The sequence below is a fragment of the Macaca mulatta genome, chromosome 10 (genome assembly GCF_049350105.2).
Source record: "Macaca mulatta isolate MMU2019108-1 chromosome 10, T2T-MMU8v2.0, whole genome shotgun sequence".
NCBI lineage: Eukaryota > Metazoa > Chordata > Mammalia > Primates > Cercopithecidae > Macaca > Macaca mulatta.
The window spans coordinates 70,767,060-70,785,155 of record NC_133415.1 but is presented as its reverse complement, the minus strand read 5'-3'; the positions used below and the strand labels follow the sequence as shown (position 1 = coordinate 70,785,155).

At 45.0% G+C, this 18,096-nt stretch overlaps 2 protein-coding genes across 7 annotated transcripts in view; one reads left to right on the top strand and one right to left on the bottom strand.

Moving 5' to 3' along the window:
• ISM1 (isthmin 1) overlaps positions 1 to 18,096 on the top strand; it is a 78,931-nt gene that overhangs the window by 25,587 nt on the left and 35,248 nt on the right. The gene's annotated exons all lie outside the window — the stretch shown is intronic.
• Positions 1,411 to 18,096, bottom strand: part of TASP1 (taspase 1) — a 400,343-nt gene continuing 383,657 nt past the window's right edge. The window contains exon 12 of one of the 6 annotated variants that reach the window (XM_077951196.1): positions 1,411 to 1,612. In XM_077951196.1, the coding sequence (XP_077807322.1) occupies positions 1,499 to 1,612 (114 nt within the window). In that variant the 3' untranslated portion in view covers positions 1,411 to 1,498. Of the gene's footprint in view, positions 1,613 to 7,868; positions 7,896 to 18,096 lie in introns of those variants that run through there. The other 5 variants (XM_077951190.1, XM_077951189.1, XM_077951192.1 and 2 more) reach the window with 5 other exon arrangements.

The window sequence follows — 18,096 nt, the reverse complement described above, 5'->3', positions numbered from 1 at the left end:
GTTCCCCTGCATACCCTAGGGTAGTTACCTGGGTCCTTACTTTTCCAGATTTCCTTAATTCCTTCATTTTATTTCATTTCTCATTTCTCTCCTTTCATGTCAATTCAAAATAATACTTAGTTTCATCTTCTAAACTGTTGCTCTCCTCTGCTCACAAACTTCCAATCATTCCCCTTTCTATGCCTCAGAACAGATACTGAGGAACTCCATATCTGGAACTGATCCACCTTTCCTGCCCCTCACTCTACAGGATGCATTTTCAGCCAAATTAGACTCTCACTATTCCTTGTACCCACCCACTCCGATGTTCTTCGCCCTCTTTCTAATTGCAAAAATTCTGGACGGGCCACAAAAGCTTTTCTGTGGACTGGGCGCTGTGGCTCACGCCTGTAATCCCAGCACTTTGGGAGACTGAGGTGGGCAGATCACTTGAGGTCAGGAGTTCAAGACCAGCCTGGCCAACATGGTGAAACCCCATCTCTACTAAAAATGCACACAAAAAAATTAGCCGGGTGTGGTGGTGGGCACCTGTAATCCCAGCTATTCAGGAGGCTGAGGCAGGAGAATCGCTTGAACCCAGGAGGTGGAGGTTGCAGTGAGCCAAGATCGTGCCACTGCACTCTAGCCTGAGCAACACAGCGAGACTCCGTCTCACAAAAAAGAAAAAAGCTTTTCTGTGAACTGTCAAGGTAGAAATGGGCCCACTTCTGAACCCTCACAGCATGGGTCATCCATTTGAGTGAATATTGCATGCTTCCTGCTCCATGCCTATCTGTGGGTATGAAGCATCCCTACTCCCCACTCTGCCTGCCAGGACAGAGGAAGGGCCATGAGACCAGCAGTCATAGCTTACTTCTCTGTTACACTCATGGCACGCAGTGTAGCTACTTGCATAAGGAAAGTGCCCAAGAAAGTCTGGAAGGTCAGGGCGTGTTGTGCTTTCCAAAATGCCTTCACCACATTTAAGGAGGCAGAGCAGATTCTGTTTTTTCATTTTATAGATGAGAAACCTGAAACCCAGAAAGTTTACCTACTTGCCTGAAATGGACAATGGCAGAGCCATGATTACATTCCCAAGTTCTAAGACCTTGTCCAATCCCCCAATACCCCGGCCTTATAAGAAGAAAGTAACTGATTTGGGATTCTCCATTCATATCTTTTCTTTTTTATTTTCAATGTAAAACCACCTGACTGGACTTGGTTTTTAATAAAGCAATTTAGAGTCACTTGATAACTCCTGCATTGTAATGAATATCCTCTCTCTCTCTCTTTTTTAAACCATTCCAGGGGAAAGGAGGGAGTGAGACAGAGATTTTAAAAAAAGAAAAAAATAGTACTGGGCCAAGTGACTCATGCCTGTAATCCCAGCATTTTGGGAGGCTGAGGCGGGTGGATCACCTGAGATCAGGAGTTAGAGACCAGCCTGGCCAACATGGTGAAACCCCGTCTCTACTGAAAATACAAAGTCATGTGTGGTGGCACATGCCTGTAATCCCAGCTACTTGGGAGACTGAGGCAGGAGAATCACTTGAACCTGGGAGGCAGAGGTTGCAGTGAGCCGAGATCGCGCCGTTGTACTCCAGCCTGGGCAAAAAAAAATGTGAACCTCCGTCTAAAAACAAAAGAAAGAAAGAAAGAAAAAAGAAGAGATTTAGAGACAGAAAGAGGGTCTGGGTCTGCAATTTCTTGTTCTTCTGTGAAGTGAACTTTTCAACTTACCAAAAACACAGCATCAGGAAATGTTGTGTCTTTAAGGGTCAGCGTGTCCCTTCCTGACCCCTGATTCACGTCTGCTCATCTGATGAAGTTATCAGTAGCTTGTAGCCTGTACAGGTCAGGAGGGTTCCAATGACCCAGGACACCTTTGCCAGATGCCGTGGCTGAAACCACAGCATTTTGGCAGCAAAGTGAGGGGTGTGTGTGTGTGTGTGTGTGTGTGTGTGTGTGTGTGTGTGTGTGTAGGTAGGAGGAGCAACTTAAAAGAGAGATTTTAGCATGAGGGATAATTATTTCTCAAAACCCACCATCCAGGCCTCTGTAGGCAATATTTTGAATTCAAAATGACTTTCAGCCAAGTCGTGTTTGCACCTGGGAACTGTGAGAAGTACTGAAAGCTTCATAAAGGAGATGAAACCTGACCACGACAGGAAGTGACTTACAGCCCCGGAGGCTCAGATATATTGACATAAGGTAGTGAAGTAGGAAAGAATTACGGTTTTCAAAAAGAAGTAGGATCTTGGTTTCTCTTTTATCTCAGTATGATGTGTGTGTCCTAGAACAAAATCCTCTAACCACAGTGCAAAAGTGACATTCATGCAAGAGGAGTGGTCTTAAATCCCTTGCCTTTGTGGGTCTGATCCAGAGGAAAGTCAGAATTTCCTCTATGACTTGTTCATCGTGTGTCAGTATTGTGGTTTCCAAGTGCTGTGCAAACCTGATTTTCCAAGTTCCAGGTGGGCTATGTGGGTGATGGCAGCATCCAAAAGTGCGGAAGAAATGAGTTAAGGCCAGAGAGTTACTTGGAGACTGAGGTTGTGGCTGCCCGATTCATAGTAGTACATTTCTTTGTGTGTCAGATTGTCAGATATTCCTACTCTCTGGCATTTCTTAACTTGTTTCTTCTTTATGAACATTTCTTGTTGCTCAACTCGAAGCAACAAGGGGTCTGATATCCAGCAGCAGGTGATTATCCAAAAAGCTGAGTATGAACTGCATTGCTGGTGTGTGAACTGTCTTGGAAGAACCATGTCACTGGAAAATTTGATAATATTTTGAAAAGATGATGGGCCTTAGCAGGGAGATGTCTCCACTCCAGAGGAAGCTATTTGTTTTATGCAACACCTTGCCCGACATAACTGCTTCAAGATCAGTCTCAGGAGAATCTTGAGTTTAGCGAAAGCATACTGCATCATTTTCCAGCAAGTGATTTCATAATAAATAAAACCATTGAATTTTACCTCTTGAGCCAGGCCTCACAATACTAATTTCTACCAGTGTCCTTCCCATGTACCCGGGGTGAAATGTGCCAAGTTTGTTTTCGCCTTTCAGTTCACTTCTTTTCCTCTCCTTTGTCCGAAACCCAGTGTTAGAAGGACAGTTTGAAACAACCTGAAGGGATGGCACATGATGACTTTTGAGACTCTTCCCTTGATCCCCAGATGTTTCCCTGTTCTGCATGACCTGCCATTTAGGGGTGAGGCGGGGAAGCCAGTGGAATAAATATATTTCTATCTGCAAAACCGAGCACTGGCTTTGAATTAACATGAAGCGACAAATGGAAAGCAAGGTGAAAGTATATGATGTAAGAGAGTTGATCAACATGAAAATACTGGTAAAAAGCACTGTGACTTCTTAAGCTGCTTGTACAGGAGAAAAAGCTGTTTATGTTTAGGTAAGATGGGCTAAACATCATGGGCCAAGTTCAGGCCCCACGTACGTGTGGTCAGCTCAGGAGCCCTGCAAAGAACCTGTTGCCTTTATCCAAATATTACTTATTGCTGGGTGGATTTTTTAGGATGATTTTTGAAAAGATAAATAAAATAAGGACACAAAGACCTGGGTAGGAAAAAGCCAAATCTCACAGGAATCAGGGTTCCTAATGATCTTTTGTTCTCCCCACCACTGAAAGGTACTGAAAACAAGCAGGAGGGAGATCAGTTGCGAGTCTGCCCATTTCACAGATGGACCAGGGCTGGGGAGCTGGTGCAGCCATTCCAAGCCAGGCTCCCCTGCCCCCCACCCCTAGTTCTGCCAGCAGACCACTGCCTCCAGACGTGAAACGCGGGCAGGCCAGCTGGAACCCTTCCGTGCCCCGGGTGGACAGACATGGCAGGACCACACGGAGTCCATTCTTCTCCAGCAAAGTAGTGATGTGTTCCAGGCAAAAACCCAATTGAGGATGTTTTGGCCCAAAGGAAACATTTACAACCAAATTATACACCTCGGAAAATAAACGAGCTTTCATTTTGGAAGGAAACCCTGCCAGGCTCTTTATTATTTGCACCACAATCATAAAGTTGGTTTTAATCTCTGTAGTGGAATGCTGCTGAATTGGCCAACTGGCAGGCTCTGGTCGCTTGAGTGGGGACCACTTTGCCTTTCGGAACACACAATGGGAAGCAAAGGGGAGTACTTCTCCTGAACCATTTTTGTCAGCCTCCATCATTTTTTGTTTTGTTTTGTTTTGTTTCCTGGCATGTTCATTACAACTTTAAAGCAGACTCCTTTCTGCATTCTCTTTTCCTTTTTTCTCATTTGCAAACATTCCTGGGGCCTTCCAGAAAAAGGCTTAATGTAATGTTTCCTTTCCAAATTGATGAAAATCCAGGAGGAGGCCCAAGAAAGTCTATAATGGATTTCCATTGATCACTTCCAAGGGAACTGGATATAAAAGCTCACAGTGAACAGAAGGGAAGAGCTATCAAGCATGTTCTCTTTTTCTTCCTTAACAAAGAAATCTGGAGATGGAAAACTGCTGGTAGTCTGCTGCCAGGGTTCATGCCATGAAACGACCACATTGATAGGGTAGCCAGGAGGCTTAGGATTTCTGGGATGGCCTGGGTTTCAAATATTTTATAACATTATCAGATTATACACTGGGTACTGTGTCCAATTTTAGGTTTGGAATAAAGAGGGCCCCTACTAGCTTTCAAGGATGTGGCTGGTGCTTTCATTAGGAAACTCCTTTGATAAGGCTCAGAGTCAATTCAGCTTGCAGAGCATTTCACATGTGCTGAAGATGTGAGAATGAAGTCCTTAGGGCATATGGAGTTTTAGCAAACAGAGCGGGAAAGGAGTGAGTAATGGGCAAGCTTTGGTCCTCATTGATTGGGCAAACCATGGCAACACAGTTAAGCAGGTCAAGCCGCTTCCAAAACCTGCTGCACACTGGAATCGCCTAGGGATCTTTTTAAGGTCCTGGTGCCCAGACCCTTCCCTAAACTCCCTGTCTGATTTATGTGGTTTAGGATGTGACTGAGGCATCAGGATGTACATTTGGGAACCCCTGCTGTGGACTGTAAGCTCCATGAGGGTAAGATTAATGTCTATCTTGCTCCCTATTGTATTTCCAGTCTTTGGAATGGAGTAATTGGCTCTCAGTAATTACATATTGAATGAGTAAATGAATACATGCCCTGCAGCTCATCTGCCCACACACCATCAAAATGAATCCCAGCTAATTAGGTGATTTCAGCCTTTAAGTATGTTGGGTGGTTTAGGATGAGTGTGGTTTACATTCTAGGTCTCCTTTGCCCCCATCTATTTTACCCTCTGCTTCTCCCTACTGAAAACATCCTGAGAATTATTTTATCATCTCTTCATAGGCCACTTTTAGTATTCATGACCTGGAAATTTTATAACTTATGACCATTGATTGCTTTGTATTTTCCATAAATCAGGAATAGCTGTTCTGCTCCTTGGATTTCTGCCTCCCTCCCTATAATACTTTAATTATTCAGAGATCAACCCAGTCATTTTTTGGCCAGCAAAGCACTGGGGATTTCTTTCACCTAGTAATTGAATGGTGAGCACTTGTCCCCTCCTTCTGATGTTGAAGGTTTTCACTTCCCGCTCCCTGTCTCCATTCCATCTCACCCCCCTTCCACAGACATCGAATTCTGGCAGTGGATAAGTCAGCTTTTATTGTAAAAATGTTTATGGAGACTGTCAGTTCTTAACCTTCAAACTGAACCATGCTGTTTGTATTTTTCCAAGTGATGGAGAGTGTGAAGGACTAATGAAAATGGAGCGTGAAGAGATCAAACATGCGTCGTGGAATCTCTGTTCAAAATCCGGAATGGGAGAAATTCCACTTTGCGGGGGAAGGCAGGATTCTGGGGATGGGATCCTCTGTGAGTTGGGCTTACGGCCTGAGATCATGATCTGGCATGAGAGAAAGTGAGGTGCAGGGAGCAAGGGGACCAGCGTGGTATGTGGGAGGCAGAGATCATAAGACTTTCTCTTTGGAGAAGCTAGAGCTAGAAATATATTTCCTTTGGTCGGAGAGCAAGCAAGAGTTGTAACAGACTCTATCTTCTGACCTTCTCAAGCCTGCTTTCAAAAGTCAGGATTTTGAAAGGAGCCATTCATAAGTTTGTATAGCGTGCCATGTTGGAGAACTTTTTGCTTACCGTGTGACTTTTCTGTACACCACTGGGGAGGGTGAGCACTTAGAACTTGGAGCCGAACTCTTAGTAACTGAATACCCAGGACTCTGGTTAAAAATGGGTTTGGCTCTACCTAAAATGTCAATCTGTATATCTGCAGACTTGGGGAGTAAGTGGGAGAGTCTAAGCTGAAGCAAGCAAATGGCATATTCACAGGGTGAGGTATAAATTTGCTGGAGGAAAGCAAAGCTCTGGTTGCTACGTGAGCTTTCCAGTTGGGGGGTGTGAGATTTATCTGAAAAGAGCATTTTCTTGAGTTGGATTCTTGGCAGCAGTTGGCCCTGTCTATGGAGCCTTAAGACACAGGAGTGTGAATGGATCCCTCGGGCCTTTTTTCTGGAAGATGTCCCTGGAAGAACAAGGAGCAAATGCACAGGGGAGATGGTGAATGAATGCAGCTCAGGAAGTTATGCTTTTTCCTTGGAGTAGGGACTATTTGGCTTTGATGATGGCTGCAGTGTACATGCTGGGAACAAATGGATTGTCCTTCTTCACCTTCATACATAAATCATTGCTTTAATCAGGAAAACTACAGGTTAGGTGTTGGATGGTCTGAGATTTATCTTTGCTGATGGGTTCATCGTGGGAAGGCTTTTGCTGCATCCGGGAGCTCTTCAGTTTAAAGGGGCACCATCTTGGCCTGGTGCAGTGGCTCACACTTGTAATCCCAGCACTTTGGGACACCAAGGCGGGTGGATCATTTGAGGTCTGGAGTTCGAGACCAGCCTGACCAACATGGTGAAACCCCGTCTTTACTAAAAATACAAAAAAAAATTAGCCAGATGTGGTGGCATGCACCTGTAGTCCCAGCTACTCAGGAGGCTGAGGCAGGAGAATGGCGTGAACCCGGGAAGCGGAGCTTGCAGTGAGCCAAGATCACACCACTTGCGCTCCAGCCTGGGTGACAGAGCGAGACTCTGTCTCAAAAGAAAAGAGGAGCCATCTTAAAACCATGATAATAGTAACTTGGCCTTTGGGGCAACTGAAGGAAACTGTTTTTCTCCTCTTTCACTTGTCTCTCACCTTCTGTCTTCCCACTTATCTCATTTACTGACAGATAATTTCTCCTCTCTCTTAGGCCCACCTGGGATCCCCAGTCCCCCTCTCAGATCTTGCTTAATCTTCTGCCAGACCCCTGAGCTAGAAAAGTTTATCTCATCCAGTATCCAATCTGAAACCAACCTGTCCTTCCCCATGGACCTGTGTGGCTTAATTAGAGACAGACACAGTGAGGGAGAAATCAGTTGGAGGCCTGTTGCTGCCCCGTTTGGGGTACTTGCTACCCAAGCAGGCCTGGCAAAGCTAGCATTTATTGACGCAGGGAAAAGCAGGAAGGAACCAAGTCTCACAGTTCACCCTCCATCTTCAGGGTTTTTGATCTTCTCACCCTGCGTGTTGATCTCTTATGTCACTTGCTCAGTGGAAAGCTTCCTTCACCCAGGGACCCGGAGGGTAAGGAGCTCTGCCTTCCCTCCTGGTGTTATCGTAGGGGCATCCCTGAGGAGTGGGTGACCACTCAGACAGTCTCCCCAGGCTGGATGGGATGCCTTGGAGCTCATTCACTGTTGATCTGATTATGCTTTTCCAAGATAAAAGTGCATTCTTTGAGAGTCCTGTGTTTACTGGAAAGCATCTCCCTTTGCCAAAATACCGTTCAGAATGATTGCTCCTTACCAGCCACTGTTCCTCACCTTCTTCTGGTGACAGCAGAGGTTCTCAGGTGTGAGCCTGGAGGGAATCACCAGGAGGCCTTGCTCAAACATCTGCTGCTGGGCCCCACCCCAGAAGCTCTGATTCCACAGGGGATGGGACCCGAGAATCAGCATTTTAAACACATTTCCAGGCGATTCCAACACTGCTGGCCTGGGACCCCCATTTTGAGAACACATGAACTAAATTAATAACTCAGTATTATAATCAGTTTTTCTGTGAGCTCAGTTAGGAAACGATGGGCTAGTTCAGATATCTTAAAATTAAAAAAACACAGCTAAAATTAAAATAACACATACACATCCATATCCGTGTATATATAAATATATATGTATGTTTATACACACATATAAAAACACACTTATAAATGTCTATTTATGGGTGGGGCACAGTGGCTCGTGCCTGTAATCCCAGCACCTTGGGAGGTTGAGGCAGGCGGATCACTTGAGGTCAGGAATTCAAGACCAGCCTGGCCAACATGGCGAAACCCCATTGTCTCTACTTAAAAGAAAAAAAATGCAAAAATTGGGCATGGTGGCACATGCCTGTAATCCCAGCTACTCAGGAGACTGAGGCAGGAGAATCACCTGAACCCAGGAGGCGGAGGTTACAGTGAGCCTAGATCACGCCTCTGCACCCCAGCCTGGGCAACAGAGCAAGACTCTGTCTCAAAAATAAATAAATAAATTAATTAATTAAATCTGTATTTATGTCTGCAAATATATATGTATATTTATATAACCATATATGTCTACTTTATATACGTGTATATATAAGTATAAACAGATGTACATACAAATAGAAAATCTTTGAATTCACGGTTGACTTTGAAGACAAGCAAGCAGATTCAGAAAATGTTCAGAATCAGAACTGAATTCAAGCGAGCAAAATATCTGCCCCTGGCATCTCCTGCTGAGCCTCATTTCTGCACCTGCTTCCTAGACCCCTGCTGCTCTCTGTTGCTCTGCCAGGCCTGCTCCTAATGCACTTGCTGGGTGCTCAGTGGTGACTTGGTCACAGGCAGGCGGCAGGAGCCATTGGTACCTCCAGCACAGTCTCTATATTACCTCTCTGGGCAAAGGGAGAAGCTGGGCGCTGCCCATGATATCACTCAGAGGCAGATGACTGTGCCATCCTGTGCCAGGACTCAGGGTCACCACACAAGTTAAGGGCTAAAACAGGAGCGGAGCCAGCGAGAACTCTTCCACCTCTCCCAGAGCTGCTTCTCATCCTCCCACATCCCAGAATACAAACGTGGTTCCAGAGATGCAGGAGGAGTCAACTGTGGCCACACTTATTGGGCATTGAAATCCTGTTTGTCATTCCTTCCTTTTCCATCTATTCATTGTCCCTTCCATTCGTTCAGAGAGCATTTAGTGAGGTCCTGCTCTGTACTGGGCTCCAGGCCAAGTGCTGAGGCACAGAAGTGACAGAACAGACACAGTCCCTGCCTTGTGGTTCTGACATCATGGTAGGGGCCACAACAAAGAAGAGAGCCCATAAATAGAATAATTGCAGCTAATAAATACTACAAATGAAATAAGCAGAACGATAGAGGGGAGCTTTTAAAGGTTAGAAGGAACACTGGTTATATAAGATGATCCGGGAAGTCCTCGCTCTCTGCAGGTGACATTTAAGCTGAGACCTGAAGGATAGAAGAGAGAATGATGGCAGCCTGGACTAGGACAGTGGCAGAGGAATTGGAAAAATGGATAAAATGCTCTGTTTGTTGTTAGCAAGTATTAAAGGACTTGAAGATGTTAACATGGCTAATATAACCCCCCATTGTACAGCTGAGTTTACAGTTCAGTCATTATTTGTGTGTGACTGTTTAGCCAGAAACTGGACAAAAATGAGTAAATGTCTAATAATGTGTAGAAAAAGAAAAGAAGGATGTGTATGGTAGAGAAGTAATGAGGAGCAAGGAGGGATTAACTCTGCTGAAGATCAGGGAAGGTTTACAGAGAAGGCAGTATCTAAATAGGGTTTTAAAGGATGCATAGGAGTTTTCTATACAGATAAGGGAAGGAAAGACTTTGCAGGTAGAGTAGACAGAAAGAAGTGTGACACTAGAGCATCTATTAGCACTTATAAGCCTCTGTATGAATTACAACAAGTCATTCCCTCTGGGAAGATAGTACCCCTTCCTCCAGTCCGAACTTCAGCCATTACTTGCCCCCTCACCAGACATCTTTGCACCATGCACAAATTGTACAATGTACACGGCATGGTAGACCTAAGTGAAACTACGAGGAGTCCACTCTGCCCATGTCTATCAGGCTTTGAAATCTTGTTTGTTCATCCAGCCCGCCAACCAGCTGTTCATTCATTCAAAGGATATTTAGTAAAGTTCCTGGGGTTTTTTTGGTGTGACTGCAGTTATAAAGAGGGAAAGACAGTTTGTAATTTAGTCATGGAAAACCGTGAAGATCTACCAGGCAATGACACTCAAGCAGCCAGTAGGAGAGCATCAGGCTGGGAGTTCGAAACCCTGTGTCCTGTGCCCTGGCTCATGTGCCATCCTCCTCTTCAAAGATTCTCTAGAGGTCGGGCGCGGTGGCTCACGCCTGTAATCCCAGCACTTTGGGAGGCCGAGGTGGGCAGATCACCTGAGGTCAGGAGTTTGAGACCAGCCTGGCCAACATGGTAAAACCCCATTTTTACTAAAAACACAAAAATTAGCCAGGTGTGGTAGTGGGTGCCTGTAATCCCAGCTACTCAGGAGACTGAGACAGGAAAATCAGTTGAATCCAGGAGGTGGAGGCTACAGTGAGCCAAGATTGCACCATCGCACTCCAGCCTGGGCGACAGAGTGAGACTCCATCTCAAAAAAAAAAAAAAAAAAAAAAAAAAAAATCCTCTAGATTATGCTTTGTAAAAATGGAGAGTTGGGTCCCAAAACCCATCTTGTGCCCTGCCCCCACCAGGCAGGTCCGACATGACTATTCTCAGACTAGTTGTATTTTAATAGGGGATCATGGGATCATGGAGATAAAATGGCTTCAGAATCAAATGACTGAAACACTGACTGCTCCTTCCATCCTCAACGTGGACCTTTTTGGAGAGGAGGGCAATTGGTGGTGTTGGTCCTTTCTCTGCATTCTGAGCACTCTCTTTACACTGAGGCTGTTGGAAGAGGTGTTCACTCTCCCTAGCAGCTGCAGCCCACACAGGCTGCCTTTTGTTGTCTCTGCTGGTCCAGCTTTAAAGCGTCTCTGGAGTCAGCCAGAATTCACACACCCCTAGTAAGTATGAGCCAGGTGACTTTGGCAGGATTCCAAACCTCAGTTTTCTCATCTGTACAATGGGAGTGATGATAATTATATCCACCCAGTGGGAAGCTTTGAGAGCCAATTGGTAGAAGTGATACATAAAAGTGTTTGGGCAAGGCTGGCACAGAGAAGACATTTGAAAAAGGTGGAGGAGGTGGAGGGGTGGCTGTCACTAGGGAAGATAGGAGCTGGGCCTGAGGGGAAAACAGTGAAGAGAAAATATGACAGTGTGAGAGTGAGTGTTAGAAAAGGCTAATGAGAGAAGGGAATAATAAAGAGGAGAAAAGAAGTATCTTTACCACACAGATGCTACCCATTTTACAGGTGAGAAAGCTTGAGCCGCAGGGAAATAACGTGCTCAACGTGAAGCTCCTCTTTTTTCAAACACTGTATTTTCCTGTATGCCTTATTGGTCGGAAAATAAAGTAACAGTAACAGAGAAGCTTGGCTTCTTTAAGAGAGTATCAGCCAGGCGCAATGGCTCATGCCTGTAATCCCAGCATTTGGGGAGGCCAAGGTGGGAGGATCTCCTGAGGTCAGGAGTTCGAGACCAGCCTGGCCAACATGGTGAAACCCTGTCTCTACTAAAAATACAAAAAAATTAGCCAAGCGTGGTGGTGAACGCCTGTAATCTCAGCTACTTGGGAGGCTGAGGTGGGAGAATCACCTGAACCCGGGAGGCGAAGTTTGCAGGGACTGGCCCTCTGTGTCTTACTTCCTCAGTTGTCTGCCTCATCTGACCCACTGAATAGCGCTCATGTTTACATAGCGTACTATGTGCCATTTCATTCCTAACTTCTCCCCTCTTGAATTAGTGATAATTCATTATTTCTAACATCACTATATCTATGGCTTTTGTTGACGAGAACTGATTAACCCTAAAAAGCCATTATACTGCACAAGTAAAGCAGTGTTGGGCTGCACTGTTGTCTAGATGTGTATTTTCCTTAAAAAAAAAAAAAAAATGAGGCCAGGACTTCCTCTACCAAACCAAGTCAGGGAGCAGAGTTGAGAATTAAATCCACAGTATGCTGCGGGCCAGTGTTCTTGAACCAGTCTTCGGAGAACTGTTATTCCGGAGCCGAGCAGCATTTAGGGGAGGCCAGGGAATTCAAAGTGGCTGCAGACTCTCTTGTTCTAGCCAGCTCCAGGGTGGAAATTAGGACAGCACCGTATGGTGAAAGGAGCAAGGATTTCGTAGCCTACTTACTATCTAGGGGCCTCTCAGCCTTAATTTCCTCATCTGTGGAATAGGGGCACTCATGTCTACCTCACGTGGATGTCATGAGACCAGATTTAATGTATAGTGCCTGGAATAGGTGATATTATAGCTGTTATTTCTCCCAAGCATGTCTGTGTCCCCCGGATGTTCTATTTACCTCTCTCAATCCATTTTCCACCTTTCTCCATCCTATTTATTTCTTGGGCCTATGATCTGAGTGTATTACATCAACAGGCTCCCTTGCTGTCTGGCTTCTGATTGGGTTTGGCCAGTGCTAGGCATGGCAGGAAATGAACACCCAGCTTACCTCCAACCCCACAACTCTCCCTTTCCCTTTGGTTAACAGTAGCCTCTCCCTGTCCTTGCATCTTCAGGCCTGGAGATGTGAGCTCTCCCTGGCTTTATTGACCCTAGATACTAGAGCATTCTTGATGGTTTCTGGTCACTTTGTCCAGATATGTTAAATTGTCCTTTATTAAGCTCTCCTTAGTTACCCACTCGGAGGGTGCCATTAATTCCCTGCTCAGACTCAAACTGATACATCCTGATATTATGATGTTTATACTGAGGAGAATAGTAAACACGTTCTCTGTTGAATATCTCCCCCTTCATGACAACATCCCAAAAGAAAGCCTCCAAGAACTTGTGACTCTCTTTTCTCAAATCTCAGTTAACTGAGGTTCTCGTGGTAGAATTCTCACTGGCGAGAACAACACTGGGAGGAGCTTTGTTTCTCTAGGATCAGAGTAGGGAATTGTATGGGGGGAAAATGAAATGGTCGACAGGAGTTTGGGTGCCTTCTGGTGCATGGCCTTCTGTTCTCCCCATAAGGACCCTCATAGGAGGAGAAATGCAAGGGAAGTCCTGCTCACAAGCCATGGTTCTCCATACTGGTTCTGGCTTGTCAGTGCATTAGATCAACATCCAGATAGGAGTCTCTTAGAGAAAGTGAAAGAGCATTACATGGTAATGTTAAAGACCTTATAGATGGTGAGCTGTGGTATCATAATTAGGAATCTGGGCTGGGCACAGTGACTCATGCCTATAATCCCAACACTTTGGGAGGCCGAGGCAGGCGGATCACCTGAGGTCAGGAGTTCAAGACCAGCCTGGCCAACATGGTAAAACCTCGTCTCTACTAAAAATACAAAAATTAGCCAGGCATAGTGGTATGCGCCTGTAGTCTCAGCTACTTGGGAGGCTGAGGCAGAAGAATTGCTTGAACCTGGGAGTCAGAGGTTATAGTGAGCCGAGATCATGCCACTGCACTCCAGCCTGGGTGACAGAGTGAGACTCCATCTCAAAAAAAAAAAAAAAAAAAAAGGAATCTGGATAATTTTACTTCCTTACATTGAAAACTTCCACTCCTTCGGAATTTCCCAGTTTCTACTTTGCATTTTACATGGATATAAGCATTTCTTAACTTCCCCTCTGTAATCTAAATTAGAAGACAAAAACCTGTCCAAATAAAATTTTCATAATATTAAAAATGTGAATCTTACAAATAAAGAACAAGCACATGTCAACTACTTAACTAAATGAATGAAAGAACAAGGGAGATGCTAATGCCATGTCAGAGCATTTGAGAAACAGATATTTATAAAGTTAGTGGGGAAAATGATGATGAAGTCAATGTGTAAACATAAATTTAAGACTGATGAATGTCCTGTAGAGCCATAAAACAGTTAGCACTGAGTTATTGTTTCTACTAGACAAAAACATTTCTGCATCTACAGAATGAAAATCTACAAGCTAGCATGTAACTTTTAGTCTGGGCCCTAATCAATAGTAAATAATAAGCCAAGTGAAGATACGTGCTCCTACAGAATTAAACGCTTTGGGGCAGGCCTGTGCCCCAGTACGAAGTGATAAACTTGCAGTCATCCTTTTGCTTCACTTCCAAGTTTTGGGAAACTTGTCTTAACAAGCCATGCGCTATTGGCACTGTCTCACCCTCACACAGTACCTGGTACATAATAAATATCGATGAAGTGTTTGTTGAATGAATCCATGCATAGAGCTAACAGCCCAGCTTCCTACAGAGAAAGGTTAGCTAAGCTAAGTCAAGAGTCCACAATTGCATCAGCTGCCAGTTTTCCAAGCAAGAATCACACCATTTCTCTAGAGACGAACAGAACAGCAGTCCAAACAGGAACAATCTGTACAGGCAGGTGGGAAAGGGAGCAGGTGCCGGTGGCAGGAGCTTTCTGTTCACTTCTGGCCGTATGTGGCCTATGACAGCTGTATAATTGTTTTACAGTGTCGGGGAGGTCCTGTTAATAAGTGGGCATTACTAGTTTCTAGCAGCACACAGAGCTGTACAGGTGCATCATGAAAGCACAGAGGAGAGCTGTTAAGTCTCAGCTTTGAGTCTGAAAAACTGGCAATGAAGCTATTACCAAAAAAGCACCTGTCAGTGAAGAAAGTAGTTGGCAGGGCTTTGGAATTTTCCAACAGGTTTTACCCAGCCTTGAGCTAACAGATAGAAGGATAGAGAGAAAGGAGAAGATGTTCTAGTCATTGTAGATAGAATCTACGTTTCATGCATTTGTGAACCACTGGATTTTTATTTAATCTCCCCACCCTCAATTTGATGTTTTCAGCATTTGGAATAAAGTGGAGTTTTTTTCTGAAATTAGGGTGAAATAATTTCTCCAGAACAAGTGTCTCTTTAGGATTCCATTCCAAGGAGGTCAGAGCTGAATAGAGTGAGAGCCTTTCTGCAAGTCTCATTCTACCTCACCATGGTCATTTTACAGAAGAAATAATCCAGGTCCTTTATCAGTCAGCTTTTGCCATGTAACAAACCACACTGGGTTCACTAGCTTAAACCCACAGGATTTATTATTTCTCATGAGTCTCCGGGTCAGCAGGGTAGCTCTCATAGCCTGGGTAGGCTCAGCCAGGACTGGATGGTCTAGGATGGTCTCCGTCTGAGTGACTGGCCATTGGCAGACTGGTGAATCTGGGATAAATTATCTCTGCTGCACACGTCTCTCACCATTCAACAGGCTAGCTTGGCCTTCTTCACTGAATGTTCTACGCATTCCAAAGAGCAAAAAGAATAGGCAATCCTGAGGCACAAGTGCTTTTCAAGTCTCCGTTAACTGTTGTCCCTTTGGCCGCAGTAAGAAGCTCAAAGAAGGCCGGGCACAGTGGCTCATGCCTGTAATCCCAGCACTTTGGGAGGCTGAGGTGGGTGGATCACCTGAGGTCAGGAGTTCAAGACCAGCCTGGCCAACATAGTGAAACCCCATCTCTACTAAAAATACAAAAAATTAGCTGGGTATGGTGGTGTGCACCTGTAATCCCAGCTACTCTGGGGGCTGAGGCAGGAGAATTGCTTGAACCCAGAAGGCAGAGGCTGCAGTGAGCTGAGATCATGCCATTGCACTCCAGCCTGGGCAACAAGAGCAAAACTCTGTCTCAAAAAAAAAAAAAAAGAAGAAGAAGCTCAAAGAGTGTGGAAGCAACTACCCGAGGCATGGATCTTTAGATAAAAGAAGAATTCGTGGACATTTTTGCCAACCAGTCTACCATATGTGCAAAGGTGCAATAACTTACCAAAGCTCACAAAACAGGAAGAGGCAATGCTGGGACCCAGACCCGGACCTTGAAACTCCCATCCCTGGTCTTTTCCACAGTACCCTGAGCCCTTTTCAGGATTCCAAGGTTAAGGTCCAATGACCTTTGAAACCCATTTTAGAAGTACTTGGAGCAGACAGATTAGCAATAGGTTTCAATGAGGGTTCTTAACTTTAGTGGTGAGAAGAATCCATCTCCTTAATTAGGATATTAACTTGGCAAGGGTCCCCAGGCCACCCCTACCCCAGACCTCAGCTTCTCAACTCTGCCATCCATGTTCTTTGGCTTAACTTCCAGGTTCTCCCTCTCACCAACAGAACACCAGCCTTGGATCGCCTCATTCCATGTGGGGAAGACACAGAATCACTGCAGGAGATGTTTGCCTTCTGGTGTCCTGTTCAACACCCTTTCTGTTTGGTTGCAGGAGGACTTAGATACTTGGGCCTTTTAGGTGCACTAATGATCTGGTGCCTCTTCAAATTGGGTCCTGGAAAACGAATCCTAAACAGTTACCACTCTCTTTTCTTTGCCAGTAATGGAGAAAACACAACTTGGAAAATCACCGATAATCCAAACTCACTAAATATTTGCTCAAAATTTGACTTAAAGGGGTGGCTGAGCTCTAACAGGGCTGAGGAGCAGGGACGGAAGCCCCCTGGTGGCCACTGGTGGCCTGGCCTTTATAGCCCTCAGCTGGTTAGCTGTAGCCTGGAAGACTAATAGAAAGCCCGGCCCTTAACTGGATGCTGAGGATGGCTGGCCTCACACCGCAAGAGCTTTATTAAAGTGATTCTGGAAAGTATGATTTCTCCATCTCCCTACATTTGCAGGGATGTTTTGGGTGATGTGGGAAGGGTTTGTTTTTCTTTTTCTTTTTTTTTTTCTGGCCAAACTCACTTTCCACTCTTGTACTCTGCTTCTTACATGTTTTCTTAGACTTGAAAGAATAATTTCTCCTTCATTTCAGTTCATTCTTTAGCCTAACAGGACATAAAAGAAATTGGTCCTGGAAAAGCTACCACTCTGTTTTCTTTGCCAGCAACGGAGAAAGCACAGCTTGAAAAAAATTCACCAATAATCTGCACATTTTCAAGATCAAAGCAGTTTACAGAAGTATTCAAGACAAATCGGTGAAGTGTTGATCTCCATGTTGTCAGCCGGCCCCAAGAAGCTTCAATGAGGAAAGATGCACAGGGATGGGTGGCCTCTCCACCGCAAAGCCAGCTCCCTGCCCAAATGCAAAGAATTGCCCATTCTTCATTTCTTCTAAAGCCTGAGATAATAAACGAGGTCACTGCCAAGCTCTAAAGTAAACATCGTTATGACACATTCTGCCACCATAACTAGGGATTCCTCAGCTATTAGTCAGACCTCGACAGCAGGCTCCATTCCCAAACCAGGACTGAGACCCTCCTGAATTCTTGAGCCATGATGTGCCTGTGTCACTAGCTCTCAGGGCTGTCGTCAGAGTCTCCAGCGAAGATTGAAGCATGTGTATGGTCATTTCCCCTCTGCCAGGAATAGTTCCTAAAGGGGCATTGCATTGTCATGCTTCCTATAAAATACGGCCATTGACATTTGCTCTGTTCCTGGTGCCTGAAGGGGAATGATTGCCATCACACACAGGCTTCATGAGAGCAGCAGCTGGTCACCCTTGTTGTCTGTGTCTTCATGGTGCAGTTTCTCTCCAGTGTATCCTAGCTGCCTCTTTCCAACCCTTCTCAGAACAAGCCCCAACAATCCCCCACCAGCCCCTGCTTCCACTCCTAGGATCGTGGTCTCCATCCATCTTCCTGAGCACTAAGAAAAAGTGTGCCCCTTCTGGAAAGCCGATTTTATGGTCTAAAACTCATTGTATTCATTCTCCTGGTTTTCTCATTGAGGAGTGCTTGCTCCTCAATCATGTTAAAGATAATCAGTGTGCCATTTTTTTCTTTTATCTCTTCCAACAGTAAAACTTTTGCTCTTCCCTTTGAGATACCACTAGTGGCATTCTTAAACTTATTTTTAGACGTGTGGGAACGTTCCAGACAAAATCGATGCTCGACACAGATAAAGCCCTGAGTGTGTTTACCGTGGGTAGAAGAACATGAGTGTTTGAATGTGGAAGGTGCACAGCCATGTGTCTGGGTGCAGTATG